Source organism: Urocitellus parryii, chromosome 4 (genome assembly GCF_045843805.1).
Source record: "Urocitellus parryii isolate mUroPar1 chromosome 4, mUroPar1.hap1, whole genome shotgun sequence".
Lineage (NCBI taxonomy): Eukaryota > Metazoa > Chordata > Mammalia > Rodentia > Sciuridae > Urocitellus > Urocitellus parryii.
The window spans coordinates 190,407,970-190,429,702 of NC_135534.1; the positions used below are offsets into that span (position 1 = coordinate 190,407,970).

The 21,733-nt window shown below is 36.8% G+C and overlaps 1 protein-coding gene and 1 non-coding gene across 2 annotated transcripts in view; one reads left to right on the forward strand and one right to left on the reverse strand.

Annotated features, from left to right (window-relative positions):
• The window catches only part of Hsdl2 (hydroxysteroid dehydrogenase like 2), a 71,297-nt gene extending 50,853 nt beyond the window's left edge, over positions 1 to 20,444 (forward strand). Inside the window, exons 9-11 of the mRNA XM_026391158.2 lie at positions 5,383 to 5,532; positions 9,092 to 9,220; positions 18,920 to 20,444. Coding sequence (XP_026246943.1) covers positions 5,383 to 5,532; positions 9,092 to 9,220; positions 18,920 to 19,032 — 392 coding nt within the window. The 3' untranslated portion in view covers positions 19,033 to 20,444. The remainder of the gene's footprint in view (positions 1 to 5,382; positions 5,533 to 9,091; positions 9,221 to 18,919) is intronic.
• Positions 12,611 to 12,713, reverse strand: LOC113184460 (U6 spliceosomal RNA). The gene has a single exon (XR_003300999.2). It is a non-coding gene; the product is annotated as a U6 spliceosomal RNA (small nuclear RNA).
• Positions 20,445 to 21,733: the final 1,289 nt, after the last annotated feature.

A 21,733-nucleotide genomic window follows, 5' to 3' on the forward strand; every position in this document is an offset into this window, starting at 1 on the left:
ACAGGCATAAAAGAATAGAAACTATGTGATTGTTTCCATTTTTTGGAAGGTAAAAATAAGGCAAACTGAATGGTATCAACCATTCAGAGGAGAGGGCCTGGATTGGGCTTTTGGGTACCTTTAATATCCTGCTTCTTGACCTAGATGGTGACTACTAAGGGCTTTTGCCATCTGATAAGTTATTAGCTGTATACTTACAACCTCTCTCTTTAGATCTATGTTGTATGTTAGTAAAAAGCAGTGCCATGCCATAAGAAGCACTAGAAGTTATTTGACCTGGAAGCAGGCGATGAAAGAGTACATTGTAGTGAATTTAAAAACGATTATAAAACTGACTAAAAGAAAAAAGAGTAGTCTATCTCATTTGCTTAATTGAATCTTAAGGATTTTATCTTTGATTTTTGCTTGGACTTGAACTTTAAAGAGAAGAATAATTTTATATTTGTCTTTGAAAACATTATACTGGAAGGTAACTTACATTTGGTATACTTATGCAGTATCTTTATGCTGTCAGTTAGACATCATTTCATAACTTTGGTGAGTTGTCCTGGATAAGATGGCAGGGTATAATTTATGAGGAAATAGATGGGGGATTTTATTTTTAGCCTAGAGGTCAGTTTTCCCTCGGAGTTAATTAAGAAATGTTCTTACCTGTATCTGAGGGCAACTACTAAATTTCCTCTAAGGATTCCAGGTGGGGAAAAAAAAAAAAGGAACTCATTGGGGAATAGCACCATGCTGTGGGAGCAGAACAGTCCTATGAACTGTGCCTTCTCCCCTGGCTAATCATATGCCGAGTTGTTTTAAGCAGTTGGTTAAGTGATGCAAGTCTTATAGGTGAGTCTCTATTCCTCCAGCCTCCTGTTTGCAGGCAGGGGAGCTATCACCAGATTGACAGTTTGACCTCCCTTTTTGTCTACTGGGAGGCACTAGCCTGAGCCAGTGAGATGGGGAGAAGAAAGTGACCTTGCCTAGTTCTTTTTTTTTCTTTTTTTTATTGGTTGTTCAAAACCTTACAAAGCTCTTGACATATCATATTTCATACATTAGATTCAAGTGGGTTATGAACTCCCATTTTTACCCAAAATACAGATTGCAGAATCACATCGGTTACACATCCACATTTTTACATAATGCCATACTAGTAACTGTTGTATTCTGCTACCTTTCCTATCCTCTACTATCCTCCCTCCCCTCCCCTCCCATCTTCTCTCTCTACACCATCTACTGTAATTCATTTCTCTCCTTATTTATTTTCCCATTCCCCTCACAACCTCTTATATGTAATTTTGTATAACAATGAGGGTCTCCCTCCATTTCCATGCAATTTCCCTTTTCTCTCCCTTTCCCTCCCACCTTATGTCTCTGTTTAATGTTAATCTTTTCTTCCTGCTCTTCCTCCCTGCTCTATTCTTAGTTGCTCTCATTATATCAAAGAAGATATTTGGCATTTGTTTTTTAGGGATTGGCTAGCTTCACTTAGCATAATCTGCTCTAGTGCCATCCATTTCCCTGCAAATTCCATAATTTTGTCATTTTTTAGTGCTGCATAATATTCCATGGTGTATAAATGCCATTTTCTCGAAGAAGCAACTTTTAGTTTTGTTAATTTTTTCAATAGTTTCTTTTGTTTCAATTTCATTGATTTCCGCTCTGATTTTAATTATTTCTTGCCTTCTGCTACATTTGCTGTTGTTTTGCTCTTCCTTTTCTAGGGCTTTGAGATGAAGTGTGAGCTCATTTATTTGTTGGTTTTTCCTTTTTTTGATGAATGACCTCCAGGCGATGAATTTCCCTCTTAAAACTGCTTTCATTGTGTCCCATAGATTCCTATATATTGTGTCTGTATTTTCATTTATCTCTAAGAATTTTTTGATTTCCTCCTTTATGTCTTCTGTAACCCATTGATCATTCAGTAACATATTGTTCATTTTCCATATGATGTAGTATTTTTCCTTCCTTCTTTTATCATTGATTTCCAGTTTCATTCCATTATGATCAGATAAAATGCATGGTATTATCTCACCCCTTTATATTTACTGAGGGTTGCCCTATGGCATAATATATGGTCTATTTTTGAGAAGGATCCATGTGCTGCTGAGAAAAAAAGTATATCCACTTGATGATGATTGATATATTCTATATATGTCAGTTAAGTCTAGGTTATTGATTGTGATATTGAGTTCTATAGTTTCCTTATTCAACTTTTGTTTGGAGGATCTGTCCAATGGTGAGAGAGGTGTGTTGAAGTCACCCATAATTATTGTGTTGTGGTCTATTTGATTCTTGAACTTGAGGAGAATTTGTTTTATGAACGTCACAGCACCATTATTTGGTGCATAAATATTGATAATTGTTATGTCTTGTTGGTGAATGGTTCCTTTTAACAGTATATAATGTCCTTCCTTATCCCTTTTGATTAACTTAGTCTTGAAGTCGATTTTATTCGATGTGAGGATGGCCACCCCTGCTTGATTACGAGGACCGTGTGCGTGGTATATTTTTTCCCAACCTTTCACCTTCAACCTGTGTATGTCTTTTCCAATCAGATGTGTCTCCTGGAGGCAACATATTGTTGGATTTGTTTTTTTAATCCATGATACCAGCCTATGTCGCTTTATTGGAGAGTTTAAGCCATTAACGTTTAGAGTTACTATTGATATATGGTTTGTACTTCCAGCCATGTTTGATTATTTATCTTTTTTTTTAAATTTAGTTTGTTTCTCCATGATTAGCTCCCCCCCCTCCGCCCTCTATCATTACCGAGGCACTTCCCTCTGATGGTTTTGGTTATTGTTTTTCATTTCTTCCTCGTGTAGTGTTTTGCTCAAAATGCTTTGCAATGCTGGTTTTCTGGCTGCAAATTCTTTTAGCTTTTGTTTATCATGAAAGATTTTTATTTCGTTGTTGTACCTGAAGCTTAATTTTGCTGGATACAGAATTCTTGGTTGGCATCCATTGTCTTTCAGTGTTTTAAATACGTTGTTCCAGGATCTTCTCGATTTTAGCGCCTGTGATGAAAAATCCGTTGTTAACCTTATTGGTTTACCCCTGAATGTAATCTTTCTCTTTTCTCTTGTAGCTTTTAATATTTTCTCTTTGTTTTGTATATTGGCTATCTTCAAAACAATGTGTCTTGGCGTTGGTCTACTGTGATTTTGTGTGCTCGGTGTCCTGTATGCATCTACAATTTGTATATCTGTTTTCTTTTTTATTTCTGGAAAGTTTTCTGTAATTATTTCATTCAGCAGGTTACTCATTCCCTTGGTTTGAATCTCTGTACCTTCTCGTAAGTTTGGTTTTTTTATGTTATCCCATATCTCTTGGATGTTTTTCTCGTGATTTTTTACCAGCCTTTCTGAGTTGGCTAGACTCTTTTCAAGATGATATATTTTGTCTTTATTATCTTACGTTCTGGCTTCTACTTGCTCCACTCTGTTAGTGATACTCTCAATTGAGTTTTTAATTTGGTTTATCGTTTCCTTCATTTCTAGAATTATTGTTTGATTTTTTTTTATAATCTCTATCTCCTGATAAAGATGCTTAACTTCTTCTTTTATCTGTTTATGTAATTCATTTTCAATGTGTTCTTTCACTGTTTGGATTTGCTGTCTCGTATCCTCTTTAAGGTTCCATTCCATCTGTCTAAGGTATTCCTTGAGTTCTTTATATGTCCATTTTTCTGGTGACTCTAGGTCCTCCTGAATATTTAGGCTGTCCTTCATTGTTTGTACTCCTTTTCTTCCTTGCTTTTTTATGCTGTTCATGTTACTTCTTGTTCTGTTTGACTGCTGAGTTACTGTTTACTTTTATAAATTTATTTGATGCTGTCGCTGCTGGTTTCAATGAAGTTATCTCCTCCACTCGTGTAGTCAGTTCTCTGCCATGATGGTATCCCATGCAAATGGTGACCGTTCTTTCCCTTTGTCGGGTGACCAATGCAACGGGTGGGTACTGAGTGTCTCTCCCAAGCCCTGTTTCAATCCTGTGGCCACTGCCTATGAAGGCTCGGTTGGCTTTTACCTCTGCATGTTTAGAAGAGCTGACCAGTTATTTCAGCGGCATCGTTAGTGCTGAGTCACGAGAAGCAGGCGAACCGGAGCTTGAATGCAGCCGATCCGGGCTCGGTGTGTGTTCTGAGAGGCCCAAACTGTTGGCCCCAGATCCATGTCAGCTCAGCATTGCCTAGTGATCCTGAGCAAACAGCATTTAGACAGTTTACGATTCCCTATGCCCGCGCAGCTGGAGCGGTCAGAGACTTGATCTCTCTGCGCCCACCGCCATGTTGGATCCCTTGCCTATTTCTGATCCTTCTAAGCATTCTCTTTGTGAGCAGGCTGTCTTTGGTGTTCACATTAGCTCTGCCCACAACATTTTTTTTTAAAGAGAGAGAGAGAGAGAGAGAGAGAGAAATTTTTTTAATATTTATTTTTTAGTTTTCCGTGGACACAACATCTTTATTTGTATGTGGTGCTGAGGATCGAACCTGGGCCGCACGCATGCCAGGCGAGCGCGATACCGCTTGAACCACATCCCCAGCCCTGCCCACAACATTTCTAACCCCTAATGGGAGGATGCAGCAAGTTCAATCCATGGATAAAGGATGGGGTGAATAAATTTAATGTAGAGGGAAAGTGATTACAAAGTTCACTTGGCTATTGATTAAAGCTACAATCTCCACTTTAACTCCAGTAATTCCATAGTTGGTATTTTGATCTTCATTTTTCTGACTTCAAGGTCTTTTTTTCTCATTTGGTTTTAATATTCAAATAGGGCTGGGGTTGTGGCCCAGTGGTAGAGGGGTTGATCCTCAGCACTGCATATAAATAAATAAATAAAATGAAGATCCATGGACTACTAGAAATATTTTTTTAAAAACTCAAAGAGAATATTAAAAAGTAATTAATTATGACCCCTAAAACTCCAGTAGTTTTGTTTAGGTCTGTTTATTATAAACATTGTATTGTTTAGTAGTAGGTTTTTTTGTTTTGTTAATTTTTTTTTTTAGTTGTAGTCGGACACAATGCCTTTATTTATGTATTTATTTATTTATTTTTGTGGTGCTGAGAATCAAACCCATCGCCTTGCATGTGGTAGGAGAGTGCTCTACCGCTGAGCCACAACCCCAGGCTACTTTGTTTTGTTTTTTTATAACCTGTTCTGAAAGTCAGCCCTTTCCTTAGAGAGTATAAGCTACTACATTCATAGTTATAACTCATATGTTTGGCTGCTACTCTATCACTTTGATTTATACTTTTATATGCTACTTAATGTGTTTAAAGTTATTTGGTCAAACAGGTCTATTTGGTAGCATGTCTCTCTTGCTTACTAATTAATCTTGTGTGTGGCTTTAAGGCTATTTACATGAATAATATTCTGCAGGTGCTGTTCCTGAAGTCAAAGAAGAGAAGCCACAGCCACAGTCAAAAGCACATTTTGGAGCTGTGGAAGAAACATTTAGAATTGTTAAGGACTCTCTCAGTGATGATGTGGTTAAAGCCACACAAGCAATCTATCAGTTTGAACTCTCAGGTAAGGACTGTGTTGGATAATCTGAGGCTATTATGAAACAAGGTGGAATGTTTCTTTTGGAAGAAAATCAGTCTACAATGGTGATAACCTGAATACTTGACTGTATTTAACATGCTTGAATGTAGACATTCAAGAATACTGTTGATTTCTAAGCTAAGATCAATGAATATGGATGCATGCAAAATAGTTTTATTACATATACTTCCAGTGTTAAATAACAACTTGATAATGGAGAAGAAAATTCTATGCTGAGAGGCATATGCATCATGACAGGGAGTGCAGTGCAATAATTTATCAATCGTGAGCAACTTAGTATTTTTATCTTTGATATTACTCAGATCAGTCTGAGTATAGTCAGCTTTTAAAAACCTCTTAATGTTTTTCTTTTCCACATAGTAAAATTAACACAGGTTAATGTTAGTCCTCAGAAGTAACTACCACAGTTCCATTACAGAAACTTTTGCATTCCATGTCTCCTGAGTTATTTAACATATTCCTTTTTTTTAAAGAGAGAGAGAGGATTTTTTTTTAATATTTATTTTTCAGCTTTTGGCGGACACAACATCTTTGTTTGTATGTGGTGCTGAGGATCGAACCCGGGTAGCGAGCGTGCTACCCCTTGAGCTACATCCCCAGCCCTATTTAACATATTCTTGCCTTTGTGTTTTCACTTCCTTTTTGTCCTTGGAATCCATGGTTCATTGCTTCAGTCACTCTCTAGCCTGTGTCCTAAACTTGTCCCAGACCCTTTCTCTTCATGTTGTTATCTGTCAAAGGCCCTGTAGTCTCAGTTGAATCATCAGACTATCTGAGAGCTTCATAGTTGCATTAAGGCTGCTAAGCCCTGTTGAAGAAAAGGAAAAAAAAAATCAGGTCTGCACCAGTAGAAGTTCATCAGTGTCCCTCTTCAAATGGTACCTCAAGTAATACTTCTTCAAGTAGCACCTCAGAATTCTGTTTTCAGCCACTGCCTTATTTTCCACAGCAACTATTTTAAACCCTTTCAGAAGGCTACAGACAGAAATTGCTCTTCTTCCTACCATCAGATATAAATTAACCATTATAGGTTCCTCCTTCCCTCCTGTATAATGGAGCACATCCCTCCATCTTTAATTTCTGTACTATCCTGAGTGCCTAGAGTCGTACTCAAATGCAGAATCTGATCCAGTTGGTCTGGGGTAGAGTCTAAGATTGTGATTTCTGACAGGTGGTGACAGTATTACACCTCATGAATGTCACTTTCAGTAGCAAAATTCTAGGTGTTTTCTCTGTCCATCTCAGGAATTATGTTGTTCATCATGCCTTCTTCAACCTGCTCATCCTGCAGCCTCCTTCCCAGTGATATTTTAATGTTTCCAAGCCTATTCTGTCTTTAAAACAGAGCATAGCAGCAGTAACAAACCACACACCCTGTCTTTCTCTCCCTTTCAGAGCCAAACTTACTTTCATCTGCAACTCACACTCTGGACACTGCTCTCTTATCATTTATCCCTCCCTGTTCCATAGACTTGACTTTCACCAGGGACCTGGATGGACATTCATGCCACCAGTGGGCATTTGTCCATCCTACCTGTGACCACACTGCAGCTTCCGAGGCTGTTGACTACTCCTTCCTTCTGGAAATGCCCCCTTTCCTTGTTTTTATTCCCCACCTCCTTTGCTAGATGCTTCTCCTCTATCCTTCCCTTAACACTGTATCCTTTAGGTTGCTATCTTAGCACTCCTTATACTTTATACAGATTTGTTTGAGGAAACTCCAATCATCCCCTGGTTTCAATGACCATATGAACTGATTAATCATATATTTACATTTCTAGCTTAGTCGGATTTCATTTGACTTTTTTTTTTAATGTTGTAGTTGGACACAATACCTTTATTTTACTTATTATTTATTTTTATGTGGTGCTGAGGATCAAACCCAGGGCCTCGCACATGCTAAGCAAGCCCACTATCTCTGAGCCACAATCCCAGTCCTTCATTTGACATTTTAATTTGGCTGTCCCAAAGATACCTCTATCTGAAAATGTTCAAAACAACACAATATTTCCAATACCTGCATTTGCTGTTCTTCTAATTAGTCCTTTCTCAGTAAACCCAACACCCATTTTTGCCCAAGTTCCCAAGCCAGAAAACTAGCAGATCAGTCCTGTGCACGCGGCCCACCTTTCCTTCTGCATACTTGGTCCATTTTCTGGCTTTGAGGTTCTGCTTTGAAAATTTCTCTCAAGTATGCCCATTTGTCCTCATCCCCATGGTCACGATCCTGATCCAGGGATCACCTTCAAGCTCACAAATGATCCCACCAATGTCCTTACTAGTCTTCTCCATCCTCTTCATCCCTTTCTAATGTATCACCTGCACTGAAGGTAGGGTGAGCTATTTAAGATGCAAACCTTATTGTGTCATTTTCCTTCCATGGTGACAAAGGATGAGGGATGAAGTTACTAAATCCTTTACGTGGCTCACTGTGTCCCCCACCGAGAGTGCCTTATGAGTGAGTCTGGTGCCACTGTCCTCCAGTCCTACAGTACTGTTTTCAGGTCCAGTTCCTCACACAGGCTTCATGCCCTCCTTTTTTTTTTTTGTATTGGGGATTGAACTCAGGGGCACTTAACCACTGAGCCCATCCCCAGTCCTTTTTTATATTTTATTTAGAGATAGGGTCTGTCTGAGTTTCTTAGAGACTCCGCTAATTTACTGAGGCTGGCTTTGAAAAGTGTGACCCTCCTGCCTCAGCCTCCTGAGCCTCTGGGATCCTGCCCACTTAATTCTGTTGATGGTTTTGTTTTTGTTTTACATATCCTGTTTTCATTGCCTGAGGTATTTTCCCTCTTCCCTGTCCAACTAACTAATTCTTACTTAACTTTCAAAGTTCAGCTTCAACTGGGCTTTCCTGGCCCTAGTGGTTTTTTTCCCCCCTAGGTGTGTTGGGTGTTGGGGATTGAACCATGGCCTTGAACATGCTAGGTGAGCCCTTCTACCACTGAGCTATATACTCAGCTAAATCAATTTTTTGTTATTATGGTAAAATACAAATAAAAGTTGCTAATTCCTTTCAAGAGTACAGTTACATTCACCTTGTTTTACAACCATCTCCAAAACTTTTTCATCATCCCAAACTGAAGTTCTATACTCCTGAAATAATAACTTCCCATTTTCTCCTGTTACTGGTACTTAGTAATCCCGTTTCTTCTTTTATTAGTACGTTCATACATCACCTTCCATTTCCTCTCTTATTGTGAGAACAGTGTTTTTTTTTTTTTTAACATTTTACTAGTTGTTGATAGACCTTTATTTATTTATATGTGGTGCTGAGGATCGAACCTAGTGCCTCACACATGCTAGGCAAGCGCTCTACCACTGAGCCCTTGCCCCAGCCCAGGGAACAGTGTTTCTCTTATCTTATTGAAGGCTCTTTGGAACCTAGCACCTTGAAACAAAATAAGTGCTCAATAAATATTTGCTGTTTGGAAGATTATTCTAAGTATTAATTATTAATATTTGGAAGATTATTCTAATCATAATAATTGTTTATTTCTATATATTAATCTCTATATAGGTGAAGATGGTGGCACATGGTTTCTGGATTTGAAAAACAGGGGTGGGAATGTTGGACACGGAGAGCCCTCTGATAAGGCGGATGTGGTGATGAGTATGTCCACTGATGATTTTGTCAAAATGTTTTCAGGTAAGTTTTCAATTTTGTTAGTTCGCTTGTTGTTCATGGAGAATTTAGTTCTAATATTTTACTTTATTCTTTTCCAAAGAATCAAGACTCATTAATGTTTGTTTTGGAATCTCAGCCTCGATTTATGTTGAAGAGCATAGTTTGGGGAAGGCTATTCTTACTGTTGCCCCTATGGTCACTTCTGTCTTACTCAACAAATGGAAAAGATGGCAGAATTTTTTTTTTGACTGAGAAGCTAATATAAGACATAATGTTAGAAACAGGGATAGTTCAGATGGACTCCTAGGTGTGCTTCATCCTGGTAGACGGATTAAGATATTTCCAATAATGCCATGGTTACTGGAGATGTCATACTCAGCAGCAGTTCATTTATTGAGAGTGGATCATGCTTTAGTCTTGCCAACTGTTGCAATAAGAAAATGCCAGCCCTCTGCCATGGCACTGCTTTCTGTGGAACCCCCAACTCAGGAACCTTTTGCATGATTTTCTGTCTGTCCGTTTACTTCTAACAATGTCCGAAAAAAATAAAGGATAATTTGTTCTGTTTTCTATTCTTAGAACTCTATTCCAATTGGTACGTTCATTAACAAATTCTAAAGTGTTAGCAGCACTTTAAACTAAGGTATTATAATATTCCAAAGTCTTTCATAAAATGAATTATAAATGTTATGCATATTTTGTTCTGTTTTAATCTTGACAAGTAGGATCACAGTGTATCCTGAACCCTCTAAGTCTTGCTTTCCAATTCTAATCAAGGATGCCTGTGGCCTGCATTCAGTTTGAGCCAATCTGATGTCTTTATGATCAAGATTTCTTTAACTTTCCCCATTCCTTGTAGTAGGGTTAAACATACAAAAATAAGAAAATATGCTTAAGAAAAAAGAAAACAATTATTTTTTATTACACCACTGAAAAATGACCATCAATTAATTTAGTGTAGCATCATACGTATATATTTGTTTGTGTGCATGTGAATGTATATAATATAATGTATGCTTATTAAAAACAAGATGATACTACTGAAAAATAAGATTGTACTACTGTTTGGTAATCTTCACATTGTGCTTTATAGAGCATCTTTCAGTATTAATAGTTATCTCTTTATTCATTTTAAATAGTTTAGTGTGTGTTTAGGGTTTTAAATACTTTCTTCATAGAGCTTAAACTTGTTTTGGACACAAAAGTATTTGATAAATTTTTAGTGAATATGGATCTTACGAATATTTTTTAAACTTAAAGATCATTTAAAAATTTATTGTCAACTTGTAAACTGAAATGACAGTAATTATATCCAATAATTACTGTCCTTTGGGATAAAATATGTTCTTCATTTTATGAAGATAGAGACTGAGACTTTGATGAATTAAATAACAAGCCCAAGATAGGGAGTGATAAATGTTGGACACAGGATTTGAATCCAAGCTAAGTCCCCAAAACTCATTCTTTTAATTATTGTGCTCTGATGATCTTCAAAGGTGAATCAATGGCCTCTTTAATTTACCTGTCCTTACATAGCATAAACTAGAAATAATGGGCTTTTCACTTATATATTTCTGTGAATGTGCTCTTGCATTGACTAGGAGAGGTAGGCCAGCCTTTGAATATTTTTCAAAAGATGTAAGTTATTATGAGGTGTATTTTGTAGCAATGGTTTCACCTGGGAGCAAGTGAGTTTGCTCTTTCATTCTTAGCTATTGATCTCATCTGCTTTTCTTTAAATGGGTACAATTTAGACCTTACAGCCTAAGAATTCTACTTTTAGAAACCATAGGCATTTCTATGCCTTTTTGTATAGTAGATACATTATGAATATAAAAACTTAAAGCAGCTAGTAAACAAATTATCACAATCTCTTCTTTTGGCCAGCAGAGGCCACTGTGTGGTAAATCAATAAGATAGAAATAAATTTTAGCAAGACATAGTGGTACGTGCCTGTAGTTCCAGCTACTAGGGAGGCTGAGCCAGGGGAATCACTTAAGCCCAGGAATTTGAGATTAGCTTGGGCAACAGAGAGAGACTCTGTCTCTTAAAGGAAGGAAGGAGGGAGGAAGGAAGGAAGGAAATGTGTTTGTGCCAGGTGAGGTGGTGCACACCTATAATTCCAGAGGCTTGGGAGGCTGAGGTAGGAGGATTTCGAGTTCAAAGCTAGCCTCAGAAGCTTAGTGAGGCTGTAAATAACTTAGTGAGATCCTGTCTCAAAAGGAAATATAAAAAAAAGGCTGGGGATGTGGCTCAGTTGTTGAGTGGCCTTGGGTTCAGTCTCTGGGAAGGATGGAAGGAAGGGAGGGAGTATATTGTACTTAATAGCTATTTTTAAAAGTTTTAAAAAATAGTATTGTTGAAGTATAAAATTACATACTATAAAATTCATCATTATCAGTTATATGTACATACTATAAAATCCATCATTTTACGTTACATGTACATGATTTTTAGTAAATTTCTAGAGTTGGTCAAACATTACCACAACATAATTTAACAATATTTTCCTTATACCAAAAAAAATCATCTCTGAAGTTGACCCCTGTTTCCACTGTACTCCACCCCGCCCTCAGCTAGCCAAACACTATTGTTCTCTGTCTCTACAGATATTTTGTATAAATGGAATCAGAAAGTTTGAAGTCTTTTGCACCTGGCTTCTTTCACTTAGCATAAGGCTTTTGAGAGTCAGCCATCTGCGTTGTAGCATGTCTCAGCAGTTCATTTCCTTCTTATGGGTGCATAGCATTCTGTTGTAGAGCTCTATCTCTATCCTCACACCGTTTATACCCTTAACCAGCTGATGGACATTTGAATTGTTTCAAGTTTTTGGTTGTTATGAATATTGCTACTCTGAATATCATCATACATGTATTTGTATGGATGTATATTTTCATTCCTCTTTGGTGAATTTCATTGGGTTATATGGTAAGTTGATTTAACTTTTTAAGAAACAACCAAGGGCTGGGGTTGTAGCTCAGTAGTAGAGCGCCTGCCTAGCCTGTGTGAAGCACTAGGTTCAATCCTCAGCACCACTAAAAAAATAAACAAAGTTATTAAAAAAAAATAATAAAGAAAAGAAACAATCAAACTGGTAAAGTGGCTGCACCATTGTTACATTTCTAACAACAGTGTATGAAGGTTCCAATTTCTCCACATTCTCACCAACACTTTTTTTTTCTAATATTTATTTTTTAGTTGTAGTTGGACACAATACCTTTATTTTATTTGTTTATTTTTATGTGGTGCTGCGGATGGAACCCAGGGCCTCATATGTGCTAGGCAAGTGCTCTACCACTGAGTCACATGACCCCAGCCCCCCTCTCACCAACACTTATGATTATCTTTTTTATTATAGGCATTTCAGTAGGTATGTAGTAGTATGTCATATGGGTTTCTTATTTTTATTTGTTAAATATGGAACAAATAAATTTGCATGTCATCCTAGTGCAGGAGCCATTGGTAATCTTCTCTGTATCATTCCAATTTTATATATGTGCGTCCGAAGGGAGCATTAACTCACATTTAACTTGGAAAACCTTAATAATTATGTTGAACATCCTTTCCTATGTTTTATAGTATATTTGGTGAACTATCCATACAGTTTGCTCCTTTCTAAATTGAGTTCTTTTTATTATTGAATTAGAAGAAATCAAGATTGTCTTTTTATTTTCAGTGGTAGGAGTATTTATAAATTCTGGATATATGTTCCTTATCAAATACTCTTTCCCAGTCTGTGGTTTGTCTTTTCATTTTCATAGTAGTATATTTTATATTACAAAAGTGTTTTGTTTTGATAAAGTCTTTGATATGATTTTTTCCAGTATGGTTGTTGTTTCCCCTGAGCATTTTATTCTTTTTTATGTTATTGTGTATGGAATTGTTTTGTTAATTTTATTTTTGAATTACCTGTTCCTGATGCACATAAATATAATTAATTTTTGTGTATTGATTTAGTATCCTGTAAATTAATTTGTGAAGCCATTTGGAGCTCAGATTTTGTGGGAAGATTTTTAATTACTAATTCAGTATCTTGTTATATGTCAATAGCTTTGATTTTAATGACTTCATCAAGGCGTAATTCATATACTCACACATTTCACCCATTTAAAGATTTATAATTCAGTGGTTTGTCACAGTTGCTTTTTGAACACTTTCATCACCAACAAAACAAAACAAAACAAAAAACACCTCATACCCTATCTCTCTATTCCTACCTCTAGCTCTAAACAACCACTAATCAACTTTCTTTCCCTAGATATGAATAGGATTACTTAATATGGGATCTTTTGTGACTGATCTCTTTCACTAGTTTTATAATGTTTTCAGGTTTCATCCTTGAGGTAGCATATTTTAGTACTTCAATATCTCTCTCTCTCTCTCTCTCTCTCTCTTTAAAGGAAGTGAAATTCACACATGCAAACAACCATTTTGAAATGATCCATGACATTTAAAGCATTCACAGTGTTACCAGCACTTCTGTAGTTTCAGGACTTCTTCACCACCCCAGAAGACACCTTGAACCATTTAAGTAATCACTACCCATTCCTGCCTCCTCCTGGCAACCACTAATCTGCTTTCTTTCTCTACTGATTTACATTTTGTGGCTATTTCATATAAATAGAATCATATGTGATCTTTTGCATCTGGCTTCTCTCACCTAGCATAATGTTTTTGGGGTTCATCCAAGCTGTAGCATGCATCAGCACTTCATTTCTTTTTATGGCTGAGTAAAATTCCATTGTATGAATAGACCACAATTTGTTTATCCATTCATCTGCAGACAGACAATTAGTTTGTTTCTACTGTTTGTTAGGAATAATGCTCCTACAAACATTCACAGGCAAGTTTCTGTGTGGACATTTGTGATAGGTCTCTTCCCCAAAGTGGAATTGCTGGGTCATATAGTAATTCTACATTTAAGTTTTCAAAGAATTGCCAAACTGTTTTTCAAAGGGGCTGCACTATTTACATTTCCATTAGCAATGCATAAGGGTTTCTGTTTCTTCATACCCTTGCCCTCATCAGCACCTATTGTTTTTTAATTTTATGGGGTTTTTGTTTATTTATTTTTTTTGTTATTGCCATCCTAATGGATATGAAGTTGCATCTGGTAGTTTTGATTTGCATTTACATAGTAGCTAAAAATACCTAACGTTTTCCATTTTTTCATGTGTTTATTGGTCATATGTATAACTTTCTCTCTCATCTTCATCTTTAAATTGGGTTGTCATCTTGTTTCTTTTCTTTTTATGGTGCTGGGTATTGAACCTAAGGTCTTGCACATGCTAGGCAAGCACTTTACCACCAAGCTACATCCCAGCCCAGGTTATTTATCTTTTTGTTATTGAGTTTTAAGAATTCTTTGTATATTTACAAAATTGTGATTTGCAAATACTTTCTCCCATTTTTTTGTAGTTTTTTTTTTTCACTTTCTTTTTTTTTTCTTTTTAAATGTGAGCAAGAGCCTTTATTGTGCTTTTGCAGAAAGGCAGGGTAGGCAGGCTTAGGATTGGAAATGTAGCCCTTTATTTGTGTATTTGTTTCTGCCCCCCAGGTTGGGGGCGGGTGCTTGAACCCAGGGCCTCGAATATACTAGGCAAGCTCTCTACCACTAAGCTACAACCCTAGCTCATCTTTTCACTTTTTTTTTTTTTTAATTTTTTTTTTTTGAATTTTTAATATTTTATTTTTTTTTAGTTCTCGGCGGACACAACATCTTTGTTGGTATGTGGTGCTGAGGATCGAACCCGGGTCGCACGCATGCCAGGCGAGCGCGCTACCACTTGAGCCACATCCCCAGCCCATTTTTTCACTTTTTGATGAATATTTTGAAGCAAATATTTTTAAATTTTTATTTATTTATTAGCAGTGCTGGGGATTGAACCTAGGGCTTTCTACATGAGTTGAGTGGCTAGTGCTGTGCCACTCAACTGTATCCTAGCCTTTTTATTTTATTTTTTGAGATAGGATCTTGCTAAGTTCCCAGGACGATTTTGCTTTTGTGATCCGTCTGCCTCAGTCTTCTGAGTAGTTGGAATTAATAGGCATGTACAACCAACCACACCTAGCTAAAGTTTTTATTTTGATAGACACCAGTTTATATATTTTTTCTTTTGTTGCTTATGCTTTTTGTGTCATATTTAAGAATCTTTGCCAAACTCAAGGTTAAATATTTACCACTAAATTTTCTTCTAAGAATTTTTAGTTTTAACTCTGATTTAAGTCTACAATCCATTTTGAATTAAATTCGTATATGGTTTGATACACATTTTCCAGTAGCTTCCAGTGGTTTCATTCTTTTGAATATCATATCCAGTTATCCCAAAACCATTGAATAGGCAGTTCTTTCCCTCATTGAATGGTCTTGGCACTCTTGTTGAAGATCAGTTGACCTTAAGATATATGGGTTTAGTTAAACCTGTAAATGTATAGGTAAATCTAAATATATAATCAACATGTGGTTCAGTATTTCTACTCTTAAAAAGATTTGAAAATAGACACTCGATAAATAAATAAATAAAGGCACATGTGTTGCTCACAAAGTTTCCATTCACAGTAACCAAAAGGTGGAACAACCCGAATGTCAATCAACAGATGAATGAACAACTTGTGCCATGTATACACTATATACAATGGAATAACCTTCAACCATAAAAAGGAAGTTCATCCAACATGGATGAACCTTGAAAACATTACACTAAGTGAAAGAAGTGAAACACTAAAGATCTCATGTTGTGTGAATCCTTTGTATAAAATATCTAGAGTAGGTAAGTCTCTGGAAACAGTTAATTGGTATTTGTCAGGGTCTGGAGAGAGAAGGAATTACTGATGTGAAATCCATATAGGGTTTCCTTTTGGGATAAAGAAGATGTTTTGGAACTAGGAAGATAACAGTGGTTGTGTACAATGTTGTGACTATTTAAATGCTACTGAATTGTTGCCCCTTTATATAAGGGTGCTAATTCTCCCATGGAATTTCTACCCTCAAATGTTCATCTAAACCTAATTAACTCCCACAGACCCCACCTCCTGACACCGTCCCACTGGTGTTGGGGCTTCAGGATACGGAATTTGGAGGGACACATACGTACTTAGCAAAGCCTTCCTATGATCTTCTCAGGGCTTTCCCCCTCACAACTACTTGATGCAGTTGCTCTGTTGTCAGATGTGTCAGACTGTCCTTCAGGCTACTTTTTCCTGGAGCCCTTTGTCTTCATGTTCCAGTCTGAACTGTAGATCTACAAGCTGCTCCACAGCTGTTGTCTTAGAAGTTCAGTTAACTCCTCAACATTGAATTTATTTCCAGGATTTCGTGTCTTCTTTCTTAGGTTTACATTTTTATTATGGCGACACATGTTCTCCTCTAGCTATGTGAGAGGATATGTTTGAGGTACTTTTTATATGTCTCTGAAGCTATTTTTATTCTACTAACAATCTTGATTGATTGGCCGGGTAGAGACATCTGAGTTGAAATTCACTTTCTCTTAGAATTTTGAAGCTTTGACTCCCATCTTCTAAGATTACAGTTGAGAATTTGATCCTATTCTTGTTCTTAATCTTGCCCTTTCTGAAAGTGAATCAGATTCATCTTTGTGGTGTTCCCAAATTTCACAGTGATTCAAAGTAGCCTGGTCGTTTTTTCTGACTCTCCTGGGTGCTTGGGTCCTTGAAATGTTCTTATAGTATTTCCTTGATATTTCTGAAGAAAAGGTTAGATGTGATTTCATCATCATTTTTTTCTATTGTATAATTTATTTTACTTTCCAGGAGATCAACTTACTTTCTATTGCATTTTAATATTAAGAATCAAAACTTTAATTTTCAAGACCTCACTTTTGTTTTCCAATGGTTTTCTTCTTTGGCTGCCTCCTTTCTCTTCCTCACTCTGCTCCACTCACCTCTTCCCATCTCTTACTATCTTTGGTTTTCTCTTTGCCCTCCCTCTTTCCCCTTCCTTTGTTCATCCCCACCTCTTTTTTTTCCCATCTTTCCTGTGCTTCTGGTCTCCTTTGCTTGTTTTAGTTTTCTTTCTTCTGCACATGCATCCTTCCTCTTTCAGTCGCCTTTATCCATGTTTTTGCTTTTTTTTTTTTTTTTTTTTGGTCTCATGATATCCATTCATCCATGGACAAAGCTTTATAAAGCTGATTGGAAGCTGTGTTATGTACTGATAGACTTCACTATATTATAGAGTGGCAGAGCAGTGAGCACAGTTGCCCAGATGGTAGAGTTTGTAAGTTTTTGGAGGGGCTGTTCTTGTTTCTTCAAAGAATAAAGACCTTTCAGTATCTTCCATGTAAGTGAGTGTTATTCTTTCTATTATTTATAAGTTTAGATGTTTTAACATTTTCTTTTAGAGAGGCACAGCTCAAAAAAGAAGGGGACTTGATTCTTTCCATCTGTAACCAATTTATGAGGGTTTGTAACCCTTATTTAGAATAATTTAAAGGCGTCTACTAATAGATGTACAAAATACATTAACCTGTACACTGTATGTGGTACCTGGGTGGAGGGTGTGAGCAACTAATGCATGGACATGTAGCGTGTCTTCTAGGACATATGAGCAACATATAAACTGGCATACAATAAGGCAGGAAATCGTAAATGAGTTCTACATACACAATATGTGACCTTGGGCAAGTCAAAATCCTCTCCTGAGCCTCAGTTCTTTTCATGAATTCCACTGTATGCCAGACTGTGAGTGACACTGGAATAAAATAGCAGATAAAAAACAAAGCTCCTAGCCGGGTGGAGTGGTGCACACTTGTACTCCCAGTGGCTCCAGAGACTGAGGCAGGAGGATTGCATGTTCAAAGCCAGCCTCAGCAAAGGCGAGGCCCTAAGCAATTCAGTGAGACCCTGTCTTTAAATAAAATACAAAATAGGGCTAGGGATCTGGCTTAGTGGTTGAGTGCTCCTGAGTTCAATCCCCAGTATCCCGTCCCCATCCCCACAAAAAAAGATAGCTCCTTCTCTCCACAGAGCTAATATTTGTTATCTTCTTTATTAGCTACGGTTCATCCCTTTGTTCATGTGTTTTAACACTCACATTTTTTAAATACTGTGGCATTTCTATTTCTAGGATTGAAATAATATTAGCACATACTTCTGTGTCCATACATTATATTTAATGGTCACTTAAAATATTTTATGCATTTACACTATTTAATTACCCGAATTTAAACGTTGAAAGGGCTAAACTATAATAGATTGGAAAATTAAACAATGATAGTATTTGTTTACCAGAATTTACTTGGACTCTGTTTCTTTTACTTCTTTTTTTTGTTTTGTTTGTTTGTTTGTTGCTGATGGACTTTATTTTTTATTTATTTATATGTGGTGCTGAGGATTGAACCCAGAGCATCATGCATGCCAGGCGAGCCCTCTGTCACTGAGCTACAATCCCTGCCCCACCATGTTTCTTTTAGTGTAGAACTACTAGAGGATGTTTAAATATTCCATCTTCAGCTTTTTGTCATAATCTTTGCTGATTGTTGATATTTTTTACATTACCTCTTGTGTTATAGGATTTTGTTAACATATAAATCTAGGAATTGAAATTCCCTAGATACTGATATAAAAGGCTGTAATAGAAATTTCTATGCTTCTGAGAGTTTTAGAACTCAAAAGAGAGTCTTTTTATGATTCATATTCTTGAAGTGATACATCCCTAAGGGCACTAAATAGTTGCTTACCTCTCTCATTTTCTCATTTTAGGAAAACTAAAACCAACAGTGGCATTCATGTCAGGAAAATTGAAGATTAAAGGAAACATGGCCCTAGCAATCAAATTGGAGAAACTAATGAATCAGATGAATTCCAGACTGTGATGGCAAAGAACAAAAATGTTGACTGCTACGCATAAAAAGTAAAAAAAAAAAAAAAAAAAAAAGAAAAAACCAAAAAAAAAAAAAAACCTCAACAATTAAAAATCTAATGTTGTTGTCTTCCCTATTGTATGTTAAAAATGTGCATGTCTATTCTGGAAAAAAATAGATTCAATAAGACTCAAAATCGAATTGAAAGCGCCAGCCTAATGGGTGCAATGGCTCATGCCTATAATCCCAGTGACTTGGGAGGCTGAAGCAGGAGGACCATAAGTTTGAGGCTAGCCTGGGCAATTTAGCAAGAGGCTATCCCAAAATAAAAAAGGGTTGCAGATATAGCTCAGTGGTAGAACATTACCTGGGTGCAATTGCCAGTGCTGAAAAAAACAAAAGTACGAAAATGGTATAGCTACTTAAAAATCAAAACAAAACAAAACCAGGTAGCCAATCAAATATAGACTTCACTAAGTAGATTTCCAAGACATTCTGTTTTCTATATTTTGAGGGGTTTTCCTCTGAGCCTTATGTCTCTTTCATTGTCTTCTAGTAAGAAAAGTACATATTATGAACAACCAATCAGGATAAAGCAGTAAAATTGATCATTTACAAAGCTTCTTCTGATATAAATTGAAGCTAATTTGTATTAAAATTTTAAATTTTGGATTGTATACTAATGTAAATCTTAATGTTTTGGATTTTTGTAAGCTTATTTTATCGAAAATATCTGCTTTTCACACAAGTAAACTGCTTAATAAATACTGCTTGTAAAAGCTAATGGAATAAAGTTTTTCATTTTGTTAACTAGCTTTTCAGATATAGTAATCTTCAGGAAAATATTAATGTAATTCAACTAATTGCAGTATGTATTCTATTTAAAATATATTTAAAAAAAACCCTACTTTCTTTTGCTATTGATTTGCCTGATCTGGATATTTCATATAAATGGAATCAAGTAGGACCTTTTGTGACTAATTTTTCCTTAGTATGTTTTTAAGGTTCATCCATGTTTCTTATGGTTTGGATTTTTAATGTCCCTAGAAAAGCTCAGGTGTTAGGCAATGCAGGAATGTTCAGAGGTGAAATGATTGTAGATTATGAGAGCTATAACCTCACCAGTGGATCAGTCCATTTGATGGATTGATAATTTGGTTGGGCTATGTGATGGTAACTGTGGGCAGGTGGGGTGTGGTTGTGGTTGGAGGAAGTAGGTCACGGGGGTGTGCCTTTGAGGGTTTCATTTTGTCCCTGGCTCCTTGCTCTTCCTGTTTCTCAGCTGCCATGGGCTGAGCAGTTTTCTTCTGCCATACCTTTCTGCTATGACGTTCTACCTCACCTCAGGCTCACAGCAGTGGAGTTGACCAACCATGAATTGAATCTCTGAAACCATAAGCCAAAATAAACTTTTCCTTCTCTTTTTTTTTGTATTATTTTGCTTCAGTTTATTTTATTTTTGGAAAACAATTTATTGCTTTCCCTTCTAAAGCTTTGAGAATTCACACGCACACACACAAAACAATAACACCTATAGATTGCTTAGGTCAGACGAAGAATGCAAGAAGTGGATGCCTATACCACTGGGTGCCGGTGGATATGCACTGATGTTTAAAGCAAGCTCCCTCCGATTTGTATCACAGCCTTCAGAGAGACTGCAGCCTTCACACTCCATCTCAGATGACACACTTGGGTCATTAGTCAAGTCCCTGAAATGGTATAAAAGTGCTTTTCTTTTTGTTTCAGGGTAGTTTTGGTTTTTGTGTGTTTCCTTTTTATTCATCCATTCCTCCCTCCCTCCCTCCCTCCCTCCCTCCCTCCCTCCCTTCCTTCCTTCCTTCCTTCCTTTGCCTGCCTTCTACAAAAAAAAAAAAGAAAGAAAGAAAAGAAAAGAAAAGAAAAGAAAAGAAAAAAAGAAATTTTCAATTAATTTCTGAAAAATAATTTGGTCAATAAATTCACTGTTTGGTGTTCACGGTCAACCCTATATCGGCTCAGCTGTATTTTCTTCTTCTTTTTTTTTATTGGTTGTTCAAAACATAACTAAGATAGCAGAATCACGTCAGTCACACATCCACATTTTTATATAATGCCATATTAGTAACTGTTGTATTCTGCTACTTTTCCTATCCTCTACTATCCCCCCTCCCCTCCCCTCCCATCTTCTCTCTCTACCCCATCTACTGTAATTCATTTCTCTCCTTGTTTTTTTTCCCATTCCCCTCACAACCTCTTATATGTAATTTTGTATAACAATGAGGGTCTCCTTCCATTTCCATGCAATTTCCCTTTTCTCTCCCTTTCCCTCCCATCTCATGTCTCTGTTTAATGTTAATCTTTTCCTCCTGCTCTTCCTCCCTGCTCTGTTCTTAGTTGCTCTCATTATATCAAAGAAGATATTTGGCATTTGTTTTTTAGGGATTGGCTAGCTTCACTTAGCATAATCTGCTCTAATGCCATCCATTTCCCTGCAAATTCCATGATTTTGTCATTTTTTAGTGCTGCGTAGTACTCCATTGGTATAAATGCCACATTTTTTTATCCATTCATCTATTGAAGGGCATCTGGGTTGGTTCCACAGTCTAGCAATTGTGAATTGTGCTGCTATGAACATCGATGTGGCAGTATCCCTGTAGTATGCTCTTTTAAGGTCTTCAGGGAATAGTCCGAGAAGGGCAATAGCTGGGTCAAATGGTGGTTCCATTCCCAGCTT